General features: G+C 48.5%; 1 protein-coding gene across 1 annotated transcript in view; it reads left to right on the top strand.

The window, feature by feature from the left end:
• The window catches only part of TXNDC11 (thioredoxin domain containing 11), a 40016-nt gene extending 25603 nt beyond the window's left edge, over window positions 1-14413 (top strand). The window contains exons 8-12 of the mRNA XM_083711385.1: window positions 3035-3794; window positions 5959-6107; window positions 6573-6682; window positions 10329-10409; window positions 13468-14413. Of these exons, the coding sequence (XP_083567511.1) occupies window positions 3035-3794; window positions 5959-6107; window positions 6573-6682; window positions 10329-10409; window positions 13468-14116 (1749 nt within the window). The 3' untranslated portion in view covers window positions 14117-14413. The remainder of the gene's footprint in view (window positions 1-3034; window positions 3795-5958; window positions 6108-6572; window positions 6683-10328; window positions 10410-13467) is intronic.
• Window positions 14414-18594: the final 4181 nt, after the last annotated feature.

Consider the following 18594-nt stretch of genomic DNA (forward strand, 5'->3'; position numbering starts at 1 on the left):
CGCAGCCTGCATTCGCTCCATAAGACACACACACATTCCCCCTTACTTTTTAGGAGGGAAAAAGTGAGTCTTATAGAGCAAAAAATACGGTAATTGTGTGAAGAAGTGCTTTCTTATTGTCAGTCCGCAAAGCTTTGAAGATCTGGCATGCCAGCTTGGAACTGTCCCCCCCCCCATAAGGTTATGACAGATAGAATGGAGTGGGGAGGGAGCCTGCATTTAAGATGCACCTCCTGTTTAAAAGGGTCAAGTGATGGGAGTGATGCTTATCTGTTTATAGTGCCAAAGTGCTACTGTGCATCAGAAGAGGCAAGACTGGGCTCGAGAGATGCCTCACCTGACTCGGCACAAGGCAGCTCTGAATGCTCATGTGCAATGAAAGTCACTGGGGTATCGTTTGCTCCTATGTAGGCAGGCTTGCTCAGGCAGAAAATGGGACTCGGTGCGAGCTTCAGGCCCCTGGTTCCAGGGAGTTCAGATGGTGATCTGAACCAGTCCTTGCTCTGATAGGTGATCTCTCTATCTAAATGTAGCTGGAAGAAAAGTTGTGGCTTTCTCAGTGGGGCCAACCTGCAAAAGAAGGCATTGGTGTGTGTTTGGGGGGAGGGTATCCCTATGAAACCGGTGTAGGAGATTCTGGGCAAAGCTTTATCCAGAGGTGAGAAACTGTTCTCATTTAGCAGGAGGAAACCAAAGCAAATACACTTAGGGTATTGGTGAACTTCAACACAGGCACAAGTTTTTCTTTGCTTTGCTGTGGTCGAAGGTAAGCCACCGCTTATCACCTTCAGAGGAGTCAAACGATTTTGGCCATGGACATTTAACAACGTTGGCTGTCCCCAAAGCAAATTCCTTCGCGTTGCCCTCTTGGAAGAGCAATAAGTTGTTTTGGGAGGCAGGGATGGAAAGGTTAACGGATTTGCAAATAACTCACAGCAGGTCAGCCTCGGAATCGGAACAAGGTCTCCTGCATTCCTTGCTTCCATTTCCACCCTCTACTCGCTCCTGCGCTGCCTTAAGCGTTGCTGATGCTGAAGCTGGTTTAATTGGTTTCCTGAACTAAGGGAGAGAGGAATGAAGCTGTCAGGGCAGGTTAGAGATAACGGCCTGCCTATCTTCTGGAGGTCCTTATTCAGCCTCTGCATAAGCAGGGCAAACAGAGGGCAGTTGTGTGTTCTTCTCTCTGTGTGTGCTTTTTAATTGAGGCACCTTGAGCTCCTTGGAGGAAAGGTGAGGTGTAAGCAGAATAGTTATTAGCCAGCCTGCCCTCAGACACCTCCAGAAATCAATTCTGGCACATCAAGAGCCTGGAACGAACAAGCAGAGGAACAGACTGCCTTCCTGGGTTGCTTGGAGGCAGATGTAGCTCCCTCCAGGTGAGAAGCTATTGACAAGCCAAGCAGAAAATGTGCATCTTTGCCCGTCTGCCTCAGATGCACAGCAAGCTTACATAATTTCACAGGACGTTTCGCCCTGTTTCCCCAGGGTGGTGACCCTCCAGACACCCATCATCCCTCAGCTTGGGCCAGGCTGACTGATGCGAGCAGGAGTCCCTCAGCTTCTGGAGGGCCACAAGCTCCTCTTCCCTGCCACGTGCAAGTGTGGGGAGTAGCGTGAGCATCTGTAAACTAAAAAAAACCCAAACACTTTAAAAAACAAAACCTGCCCTGGCCTCATCCTGTTCTTGAAAATCCCAAGTGCTTCTCCTGGCCAGAGATGACTCCAGCTGCCTTGCACGGCTTCCTTTCGCTTTCAGGGGGCCTCTTATGTAATTTGTTTACAGTAAGGGTTGCTTTGTGATTTTCCTTCCCGCTTGGGGAGAGCTTTGCTTCCCGGGCGGCCGCATGGCAAAAAACTCTCCGTTCCAGCATCTCTGCCAGCGCAGCTCAGAAGGTCCTGCACCTCCCTCTGCACAGGCCGTCTTGGAATTGTTGCTCTGCCATCCCTCCTTGTTTCACAGCACCAGCTTCATCTGGGCCAAACTAAATGCCATAAGAGACACCACCCAATATCTCCCTTTTGCTTTCTCGTTCTCAAACCCAGCAGCATGTGGCAACATGCTGCTTGCGCATCACCCAGCCCTTGCCTCGTGGCACAGCGGCAGCACCTCTTGCATGGGATTGAGAAGTGACCAAAGAGACGCGCATCACTTCGTCATTCGTTGGGGCTTGCATTTCGCCAGCAGCCCTCCTCCCAGGTAGCACCCGCTCAGAATGGAAAGGGTGGTCTGATATTCAGGTATACAGGGCAGACACCCCATTGGGTATGCCTAAAGGTGCTGTTTGGATCTTTGCCTGTATTTTTTATTTTTAACAACAAACCTTTAAATACGAGCAGGATCAAACAGCTTTGGAACTGACAAGCTCAGAGAAGTAGACAGAAATCACTATGCATTGTGACCTAAAGGGTAGAGAGATTTTTGTGGCCTCTCTGTGACCGTTCTTCAGCTCAGCCCTGGAATTCAATATTTGCTTCTTTCTTTAGAAAAACACACACAAACACTTAAATGGGGCAGGTGGCTAATTATTTAAGTAGCCCTAAAACTACTTTAGGAGTGGGCAAGACTGGAACTTTGCCTGTAATATACACATTAGCTCACTTGCCTGGGTCAGCTGATGCTATTTACTCTTCCCAAAGTGTGTCCTGGCTTCTGCTTCTGGGCTGAGGTGGTGCTCGAAATTTGAAGCGGAGCGACCGTGCATTGTTGCAGAGATTGCTCAAACTCGGTGGTTTTCAAATACTGAGATTCCTTGGAAGCTTCCCAAGGACTTGTAAATACTGGTATTGAAGGCACAGCCATGGGGAGAATAATGGGGTGTTTTCTAGGTTGCAAGGCTCATAACATAGAGCTGTGGGGAAGTTTGAGTGTATCCTAGAATATGGCAACACACAGGGTTTTTCCGAGGGACAAACTGAGAGGGAAAGGGTGATAACTTTGCCAATTGTCTTTGGTTTCCTCCCTCCTCCTGATATTATAACGGTGGCCTGGTAAGACGAGGAGAAATGTCCATACGGCTTTCTTTTCTCCTCTTAGATCTCGGAATTGGCTTTGGAATACAAGCGCTGCAACAGAAGCCATGCAGGGGAAGCGGGTGCTGAGCATTTGCAAGGAGGAGCATCCTCAGCTTCTGGCGTCCGCCTCCCTCTGGCCGAAGCCATCTCCATCGCCAAGTCCCCTTGCTGCAACACAGTGGTGCTGCCTCCCCAGTGGCACTCCATCACCCGGACCCACAATGTCTGCGAGCTGTGCATTAACCAGACAGTGGGGGTCCGGCCGAGCCGGCTGGGAGGCTTGCACTGCAACTTCTTGGAGATAGAAGCAGCCTTGGACTCGTTCTACCTCAAGGAGCGGACCTTTTTCCAAGTGATGTCCAAGACGGATTCCTTGTGCAGCAACTTCCTCAGCTTTTACAGCCCTTTCAGCTACTACACCGCCTGCTGCAGGACAGTGAGCGGGACCCCGCTGGGCTTCGCCGGCTCCGAGGAATTGGCTCTTGCTTCCCATGGGAAGAGATGGAAAGACGATTCCCAAAGCTCTATTCCTCACATTGAGGACAGGAGCGGTCTTATCCCGGAAAATGCCCTCTGCGACACTTACGTGACCGGCCTGAGTTGCAGGACTAACAAGACCTTGAACCTATACCTGCTGGATTCCAATCTCTTCTGGTTGTACGCAGAGAGGCTGGGAGCATCAAGGTCTACTCCGGTGAAGGAGTTTGCTGCCATTGTGGACCTCAAGGAAGAGACACACTATATCCTGGATCAGGACCAGGCCCTGCTGAAATCTAACCTAGGTATAGTAATACCACCTCATTAGTTCAAAGGTTGGGTGCAGATGTCACTGTTACTAAAAGCACAACACAAGTTTGCAGGGAAATTAGACTACAGATTTAAATTGGTTTCTGTTTGGCCTCTCCTACTTCGTTTTTAACACCACTGCTCATCAAGATTTGATTCCAGGACACTTTTAACGGTTTTTAAAAGGCATCAGATATATAAAACCACGAGTAAAAGATGAAATCAGTGATTCTTAGAAGTATGTTAAAAGTACTATAAAAGACCTCTTTTTTTGTTTTTTGGTCTAGCACAGAAAAGCAAGTACCATATATTTCCATGTATAAGTCAAGGTTTATTCTTTAAAAATTATGCTAAAAATTGGGGGTCGTCTTAGTGCAGAGGGTGGACGGGCGATTGGTTGCAGCCACGAGCAGGAGATTGTCAGTAGCTCTTGGGTGTTTGATTGGTGGCCGCGGCAATGGCTGTTGTCGATTGGCTGCCCTTGCGGCAATTGGGCGGGCGGTTGGCGGCTTTTCCCCAACTGTCGGCACCCCCCCCCCAATAAAAGCTCAACAAGTCTGGGCAATCCTTCCCAAAAAATATTAACAACTCTACAACTCTTGACAATCTCCCCCCATTTTCTTAATTTGGAGTCCCCCAAAACAGGGGGCATCTTATACACGGAAAAAATATGGTAATATAGGCACTTGTCATCTGGTCCAATCCCCTGCAGTGCAGGAATCTCAACACGTGGCTTCCTGCTGGAGGATATTCTTTTCTTGCTCTTCAAACTTATTTGGCCAGCATCACTGCCGAGGCTGTTCTGATTTCTCAGAACAGGCAGGCATGTGAAGCAGACCCTGTGAAGGCTGCCTGAATAGCCAAAGAGGCATATAGCCTGCTAAACCTGGGTTGGAAAGGGCAGGGGCAGGGATGGGAAACCTGTCCATCCACACCCCCACTCCTGGTGTTATAGAATCATAGAGTTGAAAAGGATCATGAGGGTCCAGCAACGTCTGGAGGCCAACAGGTTGTCCACCCTACTCTGAATCTCACTTTGTGATGGGTGGACATACAAGGAAGGGCATTCCTGGTGGTTCTGCTGAGGCTCTGGAACTCATTCCTTCAGGAGGGTCTGCTTAGTTCTTTCCTCATTGGTGCAGTGCACAGCAGTTACCGTCCATCTCTCTTGTGGTTTTATTTTGGCTCAGTGATGGCCAAACTTGGCCCTCCAGCTGTTTTGAGACTACAATTCCCATCATCCCTGACCAATGGTCCTGTTAGCTAGGGATGATGGGGGTTGTAGTCCCAAAACAGTTGGAGGGCCAAGTTTGGCCATCACTGTTTTGGCTGCTGTTAACATTACATGAAATGTTGCCTTTCAGAAAATCTGTTTCGTTGCACCATTTCCTTTTATTGTACTAGATGCCTCGTAGGGGTGGGGTGTGGGGTTCCCAACCCCGGACAGCAAGGCAGGATAGAAATCTGTCCCTAAATTACAGCTTACATTGCCAACGGCATGCTTGACTTTTAGGAGCCCCTGCTCTTACTGTGTGCCATGCAATACATCCGTGTGCATGCTCTGACACAACAAGAGATTTTCCTATCAAATGCAGTTCTCTGCTCACCTTAGAGACTCGCACACACTTAACGCTCCCACCCCCTTGAAACTGCTTGATAATAGTAGAAGACACGCTATTGATTTTTTTGAGGCAGCAGCAGAATTTTGACAAAAAGAAGCCGAACCCTGCGAGTTGAGTAAAATAGTTCAGCACAATTCTAGCTTGATTTGAACAATCCATGCAAATGGATTCAGGGAGGTGCTGTGCAGCGCTCAGTACCTTTCTGACCTCTTTAGATTTTTCTACGCATTGGACATGTTCTGCTCGACAACCTAAGGACTAGATACTTAGGTTTGTTGTTATTGTTAAACTGAGATTCTGAGGGTACTCACCCTAATGCCATATTCCATGCATGTGGAAACCCAAAATATAACACCACCCTAACAACAGTTGAGGGGGATATTTCTGTTTTTTCCTGCGACCTCCTGAAACAGCCCACAGACATAATCCTGCCAAGATGCTTCTCAGAGCTAAAACTTGCTTCCATGTTACGTTGTCAAGCCTAGAAGCTCAAAATAACCTCCTGAATGTGGACTCTTTTTTTTTTTTTTTTTTTTAGAAACCTTCATTCAAAACTACAGCGTTTTGTACAGTCCTTTAAAAAGGCACCTTGTTGGCGACAGGAGGCCCAGCCGCATCCGATCTCAACATGTCATTAGAGAAATTTTCACCGATACTTTCCATGAGGTCACGTTGAGGAGTGAAAAGGTAAGGCTCTCTAGGCTCCAGCGGCCGGTTGCCTCCGCCTGCCTCCGTGGCTGATTCTTTGTTTTTCATCTGAATGGCATGGCCAAGTCCTGGGGAATAACCGCCACACCTTGACGATGTCCTAAAACGCAATTGGAAAACAATACCTATCTCATCTGACCTGGCATGGTGCAAAGAAAGGCTTATTTAGCACAGCTTAGCTGCCCCAGACCCCCGCTCTAGGTCCACAACAGAGGTAGCCTGAGAGCCCTAAAAGGTTAATTTTTAATTCCCCCCCCCATCCAACTTGACAACTTTTCTTGTGAGTTGGAGTGGGGAGTTCCCTTCTGCGTTTGTGTCCGCAAGTGGAAAACCAGAAAGGGGCCCTTGTAAACATAGCTCAATGGTGTTAACAAAAATGTGGGGAGATGGGGTGCCACGGTGAAAGAAAACGACAACATCTAATCTTCCCTTCATCAAACTCAGGACATTTTGCTGGTCTACTATGCTCCTTGGTGCGGCTTCTGCATGTCTCTCAATCACATCTTCATCCAGCTCGCTCGGATCCTGCCTGCTGATAACTTCCTTGTGGCGAGGTGAGTTTTTCCTCTTTTCTTTCCATTACATTAAGTTACTCTTGGGACTTTGTATGCCAGCCTTCCCCAACCGGGTGCCCTCCAGATGTTTAAGGCTGTAATTCCCATCAGCTCCAGCCTGGGATGGTAGGAGCTTTAGTCCAAAGCATCTGGAGGGCACCAGGTTGGGAAAGGCTGTGTAAACCACACTTTCCATGTCTTGATCAGCTGCCCAAGTTAGAGGATTGTGTTTTATTCTGTGAGTCTTTAGTGGGCATGTGGAGCCAGGCAGAGCCACAAAGCCCCATTTCCAGGTTTGGGGAAGTCCTCCATCAGTCCCATCTGTTTTTGGGGGTTTACCAAGCCACTGCCTGTACAAAAAAATGAAACTGCAGAATGAAACACATCCATGAGAAGAAAGAATTCTACAGCTGTCCTCCTCTAGCTTTTCATCTGGAAGCCAAACATAAACAAGACCCCAGTTAAGCTGAGTAACATCCCTAGTTTTTGAAAAAGGGAAGAACTGAAAATTTTTACTGGGCACAGGCAAGTGGGGGCAAGAGGCTTAAGCTCAAATGCTGGTGCTGAACTAGAGGAAACTGCCCCACAAATAACAATAGTTTAATGAGAAAAGCTGGTGCTTGGATTGATTCACACATAATACTAAGTCATGATGTGCTTCGACAGATGTGGTCTGTTTGAACATGCAAATGCAGCCCACCAGATGTACCATGGCTGGCTTGTTTTTTTGTCAGCAAACCTCGTTTCATTGGCTTAGAAACCACAGTTGTAACTACGGATTGGCATTATGCCTGAACCCAGCAGCCTTGCTTAGCCTGGTTTCTTTGGTCACCCTGACCCAGATGCTTCCTAAGTTACAGAGCCATGAGCAATGGAAAACAAACCAAGCTTTGGAGAAATGTGCCCAAGGTCTTGAACAAATCACTAAGTGGAAGATGGTGGTGTTGGTTTTCCAATTGAGGGTTGGAAGAACAGTAGTTTCTGGTGCAAAATGTCCAGACTGCCTGGGTACCTTGAACTGTGTTTGGTCAGTTTCTGTCAGCCATTGTGAAGCTTGGCCTATTCCATTTGTGGCCTGCACACATTTCCTTCCATTCTATACATCCTGCCCTATGAAATCACTCTGATATTTAAAAGGTTATTGGTAATTCACTCTTAGTTGGTTCAATTTTCTCCATGTACGAGAATGAGAGCTTGCATTTAGGATGGCCCTGAGATTCTTCTGTGTCAAGCCCTGAGTAGCTCTCAGGGCTTGACACACTCTTCAGTGTGGTGTAGTGGACTCAGAGCGGTGGACTCGTAATCTGGGGAACCGGGTTCGCTTCCCCGTTCCTCCACATGCAGCTGCTGGGTGACCTTGGGCTAGTCACACTTCTCTGAAGTCTCTCAGCCTCATTTGCCTCACAGAGTGTTTGTTGTGAGGGAGGAAGGGAAAGGAGATTGTGAGCCGCTTTGAGACCCTTCGGGTAGTGATAAAGCGGGATATCAAATCCAAACTACTACTCCTCTTCTCCTCCTCCTCCTCCTCTCTCTCTGTGTGTTGATGCATCAGTGTGACTCAAGGACAATTGCTGGGCAGATTATACAGATGTATATTTTAAGCTCTGCCCTTTGAAGAAACTGCTGAACAGTTAATTAAATGCATGATCTGCAAACCCCCACCCCACCCGGCAAGTTTTGCTTGTTCACCCACCTTATTTCCAAGATAAATAACAAGTCCATCTCTCTCTTCTCTTATTTTATTCATTTATTTCTGCTTTCTCAAACTTTCCATCTGCGTCCAGGCCTCCTCTTTTGCTTGCCCTTGAAGGAAGCATATTCCATCTTTTCGTAGCTTGAAGTTTAATCTCTTCCCGTAGTTTCCACAGTATCTTTAAGAATATCTTTCTGACTCTGCTGATGATGATTGTTGGCCGTGTGTACCATACTCGTTATTTTAGACTAGTAACGTGTGTCAGGAGAACTGAATCCATATGTTTGTTGATTTATTAACTGCTTATAGAAAACCCATAATTAAACAAGAAAAGAAACAACAAAAAAGAGAAACTTCAATGTCACCATAGTGCAGTGTAGTATTTACACCCTATTCTGGCAATGAAGTTGCAGGAATGCCCCTCCAGAAAGTTGTGTCCGGGGTGGGGGTGGGGTGTTCCCCACCCCTTGAGTTGTGTAACAGATGAGCAGGTACCAAGTTTGAACAAAAATATCCATCAGAGCCACTCCCCTGGCTTCCCTGCATTCTTGAGTAAGCTTATCATCAAGTGCTAATTGCCAGACTGTCTCATACCATGTTTTAACAGAAAGATTGCCCACTTCCTTCCAATTTCCAGTCTGACCACTGCTAAGCATATCATTACTAATGGTTTGCAGTATCTGGGGAAGAATGTCTCCTGAGAAAAGGTGGAGAGGAACGTCAGGCAGAATCGTTTGTCTAATTAGCTAAGTATAGAAAAAAATGTGGAGCCAAATGTGGAGTTCCAAACACACCCACCATTGATAAAACCCATGTGTTTCATATACCCTCCAGTGAAGTGGGGACTTAGAGCTAATGTAAATGAGCTTGCCTGGTGTCCAATGCCAGGGGTGGCTCAGTTTGAGCATAGCCCCTTTATTGAGTGCTGAGGTAGCTGACAGAGAAACCCGAGACCACATGCCAGACTATTGAGTTTCTGGAACTGGGTGGCCAGGATCGGATTCCCATGCCAGTAGCCATCCCCATACTTAATATTCAGCAAAAGTGTATACAGTGGTGCCTCGCAAGACGAAAAACTCGCTAGACGAAAGAGTTTTCCGTTTTCGAGGTGCTTCTCAAGACGAATTTCCCTATGGGCTTGCTTCGCAAGACGAAAATGTCTTGCGGGTTTGCTTCCTTTTTCGTAAAACCATTAATACCCGGGGAATCCGTGCTCCGCAAGACGAAAAAATCGCAAGACGAAGCAACTCGCGGAACGAATTAATTTCGTCTTGCGAGGCACCACTGTACACCCTAGAGACCATCGCCTTAAGGCACTTAGCAGCTGGCCTAAGATCTTCAAAGGCTTCTCAGGGTGCATGGAGCACCGTTTATCCTTAATAACCAGTTGGCAAGGGAGTAAATTTGGAACCAGTTAACACAGAGATGTCTTAGGGCAGGCACCCCCAAACTGCGCCCCTCCAGATGTTTTGGACTACAATTCCCATCATCCCTCACCGCTGGTCCTGTTAGCTAGGGATCATGGGAGTTGTAGGCCAAAACATCTGGAGGGCCGCAGGTTGGGGGTACCTGCCTTAGGGCATCTTGACGTTTTCCAATAGAGAGGGGCTTCCCGTCAAAACAAAGGTCACGTACCACGGTTGACTACTCTGTTTCCAAGAAGAGAATCAATGACAGGTTCCGGTGAGCCCCGAAGCCCCCGCTCATAGGAGGCAGCACCTGCTGCATCTCTCTACGAGTCACTGTTCTGAGAGCACCTCCTTCCAGCCTTCCCCTTCTCTGCACTGCAGAAATAATTGCTAGAAGGATGACCTTGCAGGAGCAGAACGTTAAAACGGTAATGCAGGAAGACAATGTGATAAACATGATGCTCACGCTTAAGTATGTGCTCGGCCACTGAGTTTATGGTCCTCTATAATCAACGTGTTTGTATTTGTTTTGCTCTCATAACAGGATTGATGTTTCTCAGAATGACCTTCCCTGGGAATTCATGACCGACCGCCTACCCAGCATTCTGTTTTTCCCTCATGATCGGTAAATTTCCCCCTTTCTGGTTCTTTCTTCTGTGTTTTGAGGTTAAAATGCATCATCTATACAGTGGTACCTCGGGTTACAAATGCTTCAGGTTACAGACTCCGCTAACCCAGAAATAGTACCTCGGGTTAAGAACTTTGCTTCAGGATAAGAACAGAAATCGCACTGCGCCAGTGGGAGGCCCCATTAGCTAAAGTGGTGCTTCAGGCTAAGAACAGTTTCAGGTTAAGAATGGACCTCCAGAACAAATTAAGTTATTAAACCGAGGTACCGCTGTATTGACAATAGCCTTAAAGCAGGGACACACTCTTCTCTCCTCCTCCTCTCTCCACCCTGACCAGTGGCTTGCCAGTGGAGGCTGCCTAGGGGTTGCCATTGCCTGCCAGCTTCCTCTTCCTCTTTGGAGTTCCCCTTGTAGAACTCAGCAGGGAGGTAGCTGAGCGGACAACAAGAATTAGTTGACTCTGCCTTTCATTGGCTCCACCTGTTGTTGATGTCTCTGCCTTCCGCCCAACGGGCACCAGCCACCACTGGTCTGAGCCAATCACTTGCAAAGGGCTTTCAAAAATTAGGCCTGCATGCAGCCCATGGGGCACAGATTGCATCCCCCGCCCCAAACCACCCCAGCTGTAAAAAGAATAGAGCGGTCAAGGCTTCTCTTGGCTTTCCACGGGCATGCTGTGTTAACTTTCCATTCAGGGAGGCGGGCCTCGTGCCAGTTCTCAGCAGATCCTGCTTAGAAGTCCTTGCTGAATGGAAAAACAAAGCACCAAGCTCAGTCCATGTAGGCCTCTACCAGAAAGCAATCATTTGCAAAGGCTGGGCTTAAATTCCTGCAATACATAACCTGAAACGTGCAACAAACCAGTCTAATTGAGGTGGCTCCATTTCCATTATCACCGCCGCTTTCCTCCTGGCGCTCAGCCACGAAGATTTCAGAAAGCTCTGTTGACCTTATTCCAGACAGCCTTATCACCACAACCACCTTTGCAAAGTAGGTCAGTATTATCTTCTTGTCGCTCTGCCCAGGGGGTGGAGCCGAGTCAGAGACTCAGCAGCTGCCCGAGGATACCTTGTCATAGCAGAGGAGAGGTCTGAAGCAGGGACCTCAGCCTTTTAGCTGCTATTTTTATTTTTCCCGGAGGAATTCTGAGCAAAGGCAGCAGAGTTTCAGTGGCAGGATCAAAACCCTGCTGCTATCCCCTTGTTCCGCGTGCAAAAATAGACATGCTTCTCGTGTGCCCTTCTCTGCTTTGTAATCTGGAGTGCTCGAGGGGGGCTGGGAATGCTGACTCTAGTTCAATGACAAATTAATTATTATTATTATTATTATTTTTGCTTTTATTGCCTTGGAAGAGAAAGAATGCAGTCAGCCACAGGTCCCCTTGTCTGTGCCTGCAGTTGTTTTGAATTCCCCCACCCCCAGCTTCTTAGTGGTAGTTCGTGTCATTTGCTATTGCTCATATACAGCCCCAGAGGTCCGTTCTGTGTTTTCTGTAGTAATGGAGTCAGTGTACGCTTCTGCAAATCTAGCATTGTGCCGATTAGGAACATTTTCATTTCATTTCATTTCCACGGGGAAGTTTGAGGTTGCCAGAGGGATATAATAATAATAATTTATTATTTATACCCCGCCCATCTGGCTGAGTTTCCCCAGCCACTCTGGGCTGGGGACATATACATATATAATGTATATGTGGGATTCAACAGATGTGCAGCTTGGACCGTGCTTGTCCAAAGTTGACGCAGCTGCTTTCGTGGACGTGTTTTATGTTCTTGCGCCTGCTTTGTTTTTCTCTCTCTTCCCGCTCTGGTTGCAGAGTCAAGGGAAGTTCAATCCTATAGGAAAAACAAAGCTCACAGTAGGTGACCCATAAAGCTGCAACTGGGACGTCTTCAAGCCAGGGCAAAAGCCGCTGGCTGGACTTGTCAGGGCCAAGATCCTCAGCTTGCCAGCCTCTCATTGCATGGGAGCAGAGCAGGGCAAGGCAAGGCAAGGCGGGGGGGGGGGGGAGCAGCAGCCTGCAGCAGCTTTTTCGCAAGCAAGATTTCGCAAGCCAGCCTGAGCACAGCCAGTATTTCTTGCCCTTCTTGCTTCTGGGATGGAAACTGCCTGGGCAGATGCTGCAGGCAATTTGATTAAGCTGTCTTAAGTTTAGTATCTATCACAGAGTTCTAAAGGAAATACCAGTTTATTGCACTGCCAAGCTGGTCCCTCTTTGGACTACAGCTCCCCTCAACACCAGCCAGCACGGCTGATGGGAACTGTAGTCCAGAACACCCAGAGGAACCAGCTTGGCATGATTGCACAAGAGACGGTGCGCCAGGTTGCCTGCCATGTGAAACCCCACGAAGCAATCAAGCAGGGACTTCTCAGCACATCTGAAACAGGTGTCTGTGGATAAGTGAGCCATCTAGAAAAATGGTTTGGTGTATGTGGACTTCTTGGTAAGGCGATTCCAGCTCTATTTTCCAGAGGCTCCTGTTGTGGCATGTTTGAGCCACACATCTTTTATCTCCCTCTTGGATCCCAGTGCTTAGAAACATGCACAAGACCGCACTAGGAACACCTCTTCCAAAATCGTATCCTAGGATGCGGCTTCCATAGCAGGGCAGGGAGTTTCTCCGTCCAACACATTCCTGCCCAACTGGAAGCACTGAGAGCTTCTTACGTATTTTATCTAGTTGCAGTTCCTCCAGCAACTCTCCTGTTAGTGTTATACCCTCCTCCCCGGTATGTGGATATCTCACACTTGTAACTCACTGTTACATCTGAACTAAAATGGCCCTTCCACACTGGAAGAACCATTTTGAGGGCAAAGGGGAGGATCAGCTTGTGGTTTCTTTTAAAGCAACCCTTGTTTTGCAACCTCTCCCCTTGGGAGGTGGACTGTTGCCATCAACAATTCCACCACCCCAGAGCCAACCACAGCAGCACACGAGTTCCCAGAGCCTAATTTTTAAACTGGAAGTGCCACAGATGGAACCTGGTGTTCAAACCATGTGCCCCTTTCCTTGTAGCAGATCTCACCCATTTCTCTTTATCAACTTTTCCCAGGAAGGAGCAAAGTGTGAAGTTCCCTGCGGAATTCCCGGTCACCCTTCCCAACCTCCTCAAATTCATCCTCTGCCACTCCAGCCAGCCCTCCCCTGCGTCCGGCCCGGAGCCCTGCCTCAAAGGTTGCCTTCGGCGGGAGGCGATGCTGCAGCAAGGCCACATCTCCCACTTGCAGAGGGAGGTGGAGAAGCTGCGAGCAGAGATCCAGGCCCTCCACCAGGCGCAGGCTCAGCTCCAAGGCCAGCTCTCCGAAGCCAGGAGGGAGGGGCAGAGGCTCCAGCAGGAGACACGCACCCTGAGGAAGCAGCACGGGGCCCTGCAGAGCCAGCGCGAACATTTGCAGGGGCTGTACGAGCAGAAGACCCGGGAGCTGGAAGACATGGCTGAGAAGCTGCAAGAGCTGGCCGACGCCTCCGAAAACCTCCTCACCGAGAACACGCTACTCAAAGTGCTGGTGGCTTCGGTGGAGAGAGAACTGGGGACCAAAACAGAGCCGGAGTTCAGCCTTCCCAAGGAGGAGGAGGAGGTAGAAGAAGCTGGCTTGGCTGCTGAACCAGCTCCGGACACTTTCCACGAAGCAGAGCAGAACGCCAACACGATCGAGGGCAGAATAGCTCCTGAGCACAGCAAAGAAAACTGGACAGAATAGCTTTTGTAAAGCAAGACGCACACACAGAGGGAACCCCATGCAAATCAAGTTTAGTCTCAACTGAGAACATCTTTATGGAAACTTTATTGAAATTTCATTGTAAAGACTTTTGTGGGGGGTGGGGGGCTGGACTAAATAAAAATCAAAGGATATTTTTATAATGAGTCACTGAACCAGATAGACGAAGCCTGCGATGTTGACAACAGTCTGGGGACTGACTCTTTGCACTTTACAATTGCACTAATTTGATAGCTTTTGTATCAATTTAACCTAAATTAAAACGATTTGGTTGGAGGATGGCAGTGTAAAAGCTCCTCTTCTTCTCCCTGCTGTCCTTAGTTACAAGCCAGAGCCCCTTTTGGCTGCATCAGGTTTATCTCCACAGTTCAAATTAATTATGATTTCTGCTTGCTGGGTAATTTCCAAATTGGTCGCCTTTGCTACTTTCGTTTGTAGAATTGACAGGATTAAAAAGGTGCATGCAATTCCCCCCTTCACTGCAAATTCAACTTTACAAAAACAGGGGGGCATCCCCCAGTCCCTTTTCTGAGCTTTTGGATTTGATAATTTTACTGACGTTTAAAACAAAAACACAATTGCCCTTAATACACAGTCCATTGAGATCTTGAAAAATAAAAGGCAGAAAAGAAAACTAGCTCAACCTCCTCCTCGAAACCTGTTTTCTGGTTTGGAGATGTTAGCAACTTACTTATCATTTGGGGAGGAGGGTTCTTACAACTTGTGCTGTTCTAAATTTCCTGTAGCTTGACTCACAGATCTGATATAAAAGCAGTGGTTTTCTGGGCAACCCTGGGTTTTGGGAACAGAGTCTGCAAAGCTCCAAGCATGCATATGATCCCAAAGTTGATGGAGCCTTCTTTCTCCCTGCTTACCAGGACCTGTGCATATATGTTAATGCTCCCTCGCAGAAGACCCTAAGTCGCATTAGCAGCCCGAAGGAGTGGTGATGGCCACAGCCTTATACAGTCGTACCCTGGAAGTCGAACGGAATCCGTTCCGGAAGTCCGTTCAACTTAGAAAACATTTGAAAACCAAAGCACGGCTTCCGATTGGCTGCCGGAAGCTCCTGCAGCCAATCGGAAACCCCATCGGATGTTTGGCTTCCAAAAATAGTTCACAAACCAGAAGTGTCACTTCCGGGTTTGCAACATTTGGGAGCCAAAACATTCAGGAACTAACCTGTTCAACTTCCAAGGTACGAGTGTGGCTTTAAAGGGGGAACAAGACAAATGCATGGAGAGAAGGCAGTGGCTATTAGTCATGGCTGCTAAATGGCACCAGCAGTGACCAGTTGTTGGGGGGCAACGAGGGGAAAGGGGTGTCCGCGCTCTGCTTGTGAGATTTCTTGCAGACACCCGGTGGGGCCATTCTTGGGGACAGGAATCTGGATTAAATGGACCTTCAGCGTCTTGAAGCAGGGCTGCCTTTGCACTTTCTTTGGCATTTTTCTATATTGGGGGGTATTAACTTCCTCCAGCTGTTCACAAAAATGTTAAAGTAAAAGTACAAATTAAAAGAGGCAACAAAGCAGATGGGATGCCAGCAGCAGGGACCAAAAGCCAGCTTAAAACCATCAGCCCTAGGACAAACACATACCTAAAACATCTGGGCAAATAATTCCGAGAAACTCTCAGGTACAGGACTGAAGAGGGTGCAAGCCAGTGGTAGTACAGTGGTTAGAGTGTTGGACTGTGACCTGGGAGACCAGGGTTCGAATCCCCACTCAGCCATGAAGCTTGCTGGGTGAAACCTTGGGCCACTCTCTCAGCCTAACCTACCTCACAGGGTTGTTGCGGGGAATTAAATGAGGAGCAGAAGAGCTATGGAGGACCATCCCAAGCTCCGTGGAGAAAAAGGGATATAAATGCAACAAACAAGAACTGAAACAGAAATGTCCAGCCATGCCCCCAGTTGACAGAGGGGCCTGCATTTTAGGGCCTCTGCTGCCAATCTCAAAGGGCGTGACTGCCCCATGGCTCCAAGGTGACTTGGGAAAAAGAGAGATAGTCGAAAGCATATTCCAGCAGCCCTTCCCATGTTCTACTGGTCTATCTAGCTTGACTTCCCAAGGCTTTGGGTACAGAAAGCCCCAACTCCCTTACGCAAGGTCCTCCTTCATTAAAAGCAGAGGTGTGTGAATCAGGAACTCTCCCTTCAAGGCTTCCCACCGACCCACCAGCAACCTGCACTAGGTCTGCATTAAATAGTCCAAACTTTCTGTTGCATTTATATATATATATTTCTCACATTGTATTTTATTGCACCACAGTTTTAATTCAACAGAACGTCAATTGTAATGCGATAAAATACGGTGCAAGAAATAAAAGCACTAATGCAATTAGGAAAACATCTAGTGCAGCGCACTGCAATTGCTGCAACAGGCAAGAAAATCATTAAGCTGTCCACCAAAACCAGCAGTTTTCAAGTGGTCCGGGGGGGGTGTGGAGTTTTGGAAACCCTGTTCTAGTGAGCACAAAATGTCACCAGAGCTGGGTCCTGCCTTGTTAATCTTCTACATAGAATTGTGGCGTTTGAAGGGACCCCAAAGATCATCCAGTCCAACCTCCTTGCGATGCAGGAATCTTTTGCCCAATGTGGGGCTCGAACCCATAACCCAGATATTAAGAGTCTCATGCTCTACCACCTTTGCAGTGTCAGCTGAGCAGCGCTCGCTTCACTAATCCTACAGTGTGGCATCAGCCGTGCATTGGACTCACAGAATGCGCACCTGTTGAGCAATCATTGATCTGGGCAGGGAGGACAAGGGAGAGCCGCGTTCAAGAACAGTGCCCCAATTCTACACATTTGCTCAAATGTTCAGAAGGGCAGCTGGCACACTTAGCAGAAACTGGGAGGGGATCTGGCAATGGAAGCACTCGAGAAGTTAAGAAGAGGAGTTTGGATTTGATATCCCGCCTTTCACTCCTCTTCAGGAGTCTCAAAGCGGCTAACATTCTCCTTTCCCTTCCTCCCCCACAACAAACACTCTGTGAGGTGAGTGGGGCTGAGAGACTTCAGAGAAGTGTGACTGGCCCAAGGTCACCCAGCAGCTGCATGTGGAGGAGTGGGGAATCGAACCCGGTTCACCAGATTACGAGTCCACCACTCTTAACCACTACACCACACTGGCTCAAGAACACAAGAAGAGCCTCTGGATCAGGCCAATGGCCCAAATAAGTCCAGCATCCTGTACTCACAGTGGCCAAGCAGATGCTCGCAAGGAGGATCCGAGCGCAAGAGTACTCTTTTCTCCTGCGGTTCCCAGCAGGAGAGCATTCAGAAGCATTACAGTCATACCTCGGGTTACAGACGCTGCAGGTTGCATTTTTTCGGGTTACAGACCCACCGAAACCCGGAAGTACCAGAATGGGTTACTTCCGGGTTTCGGCGGTTGTGCATGCGCCGAATCGCCGAATCGCAACGCGCCGCTGCGGGTTGCGAATGTGCATCCCGCACGGATCACGTTCACAACCCGAGCGTCCACTGTACTACTCTCTCGGTTAGCTTGTCCCAGGCGAGAAGCAGCTAAGAGAGTCCTATGAATGAGGGAATAGTGCAGGCCTGCTGAAAATGAGACTGCTGGCCTCTGCACGAGCCACTTTGGATCACACCCTGGGCTGCCCAAGCACCTGTTGCCTAAAATCAGAGGAGCTGGTCCAGGAAGCATCATTCCCCCACCCTTGCTTGCCTATTCTCCTTCTCCCCGACATGCCTGCAGCAGCCCTCTCCTACTGCTAAGCAACACAGCTGGCAACATATTCTAGAAGGGGAACAAGGTGGAATCAACTGGACCAAAGGAACAGAGGACTATATAACACAAGATGGCAGCCTGGGAGGCTCCAGGAAGGGCTGATAAGAGTGGAGAGCTGCTGCCAGTCTCTCTGTAGATCAGAAACCAGGAGCCCCATGGGGAAAAGGGTGGCACTATTTGCAGGAAGCTGATAGCACAATTATTTGGGTGCAGCAGTAGCCAAAAGACTCTGTAGTGAGCACCACAACAGGCCTTTGCAACTGGCTCCCCTTCTACAGCCAGCTCCAGCCTTGCGTTTTCCTCCCTGGTGAGCGACAAGTCACCTTCGTTTCCAAGGAATGTAAGCATGGAGGTTAACAAGAGGCCTGCAAATCTCCCTCTGCTATCAAGTGTGGGATGCCAGCTGTCACCCCTCTCTGGGACCTGCCTTCTATCTACGACACACACAAGTTTCCCAGCAGAGCTGCAAATCGGTCCCGGGTCCATAGGACAGTGGGGAAGAGCTCTGTGCTAGGTTCTCAGAATTGGCTCCTCCTAACCCCATAGGGCAGCAACCTTCGTCTGCCACCTTGGGCATTGTACCATATTGCTGGCCCTCCTCAGCTTCCAAGAGAACTGCAGGCAGGGGAACAGCAGGGCCCTGGCAAGAGCGAGGTTAATGGGCCATGCCCCTCTCTGTTCCTCTTTCGGCCTGGCTAGGCGATTC

Source organism: Podarcis gaigeae (assembly GCF_964106915.1).
Source record: "Podarcis gaigeae genome assembly, chromosome: 14".
NCBI classification, from domain to species: Eukaryota; Metazoa; Chordata; class Lepidosauria; order Squamata; family Lacertidae; genus Podarcis; species Podarcis gaigeae.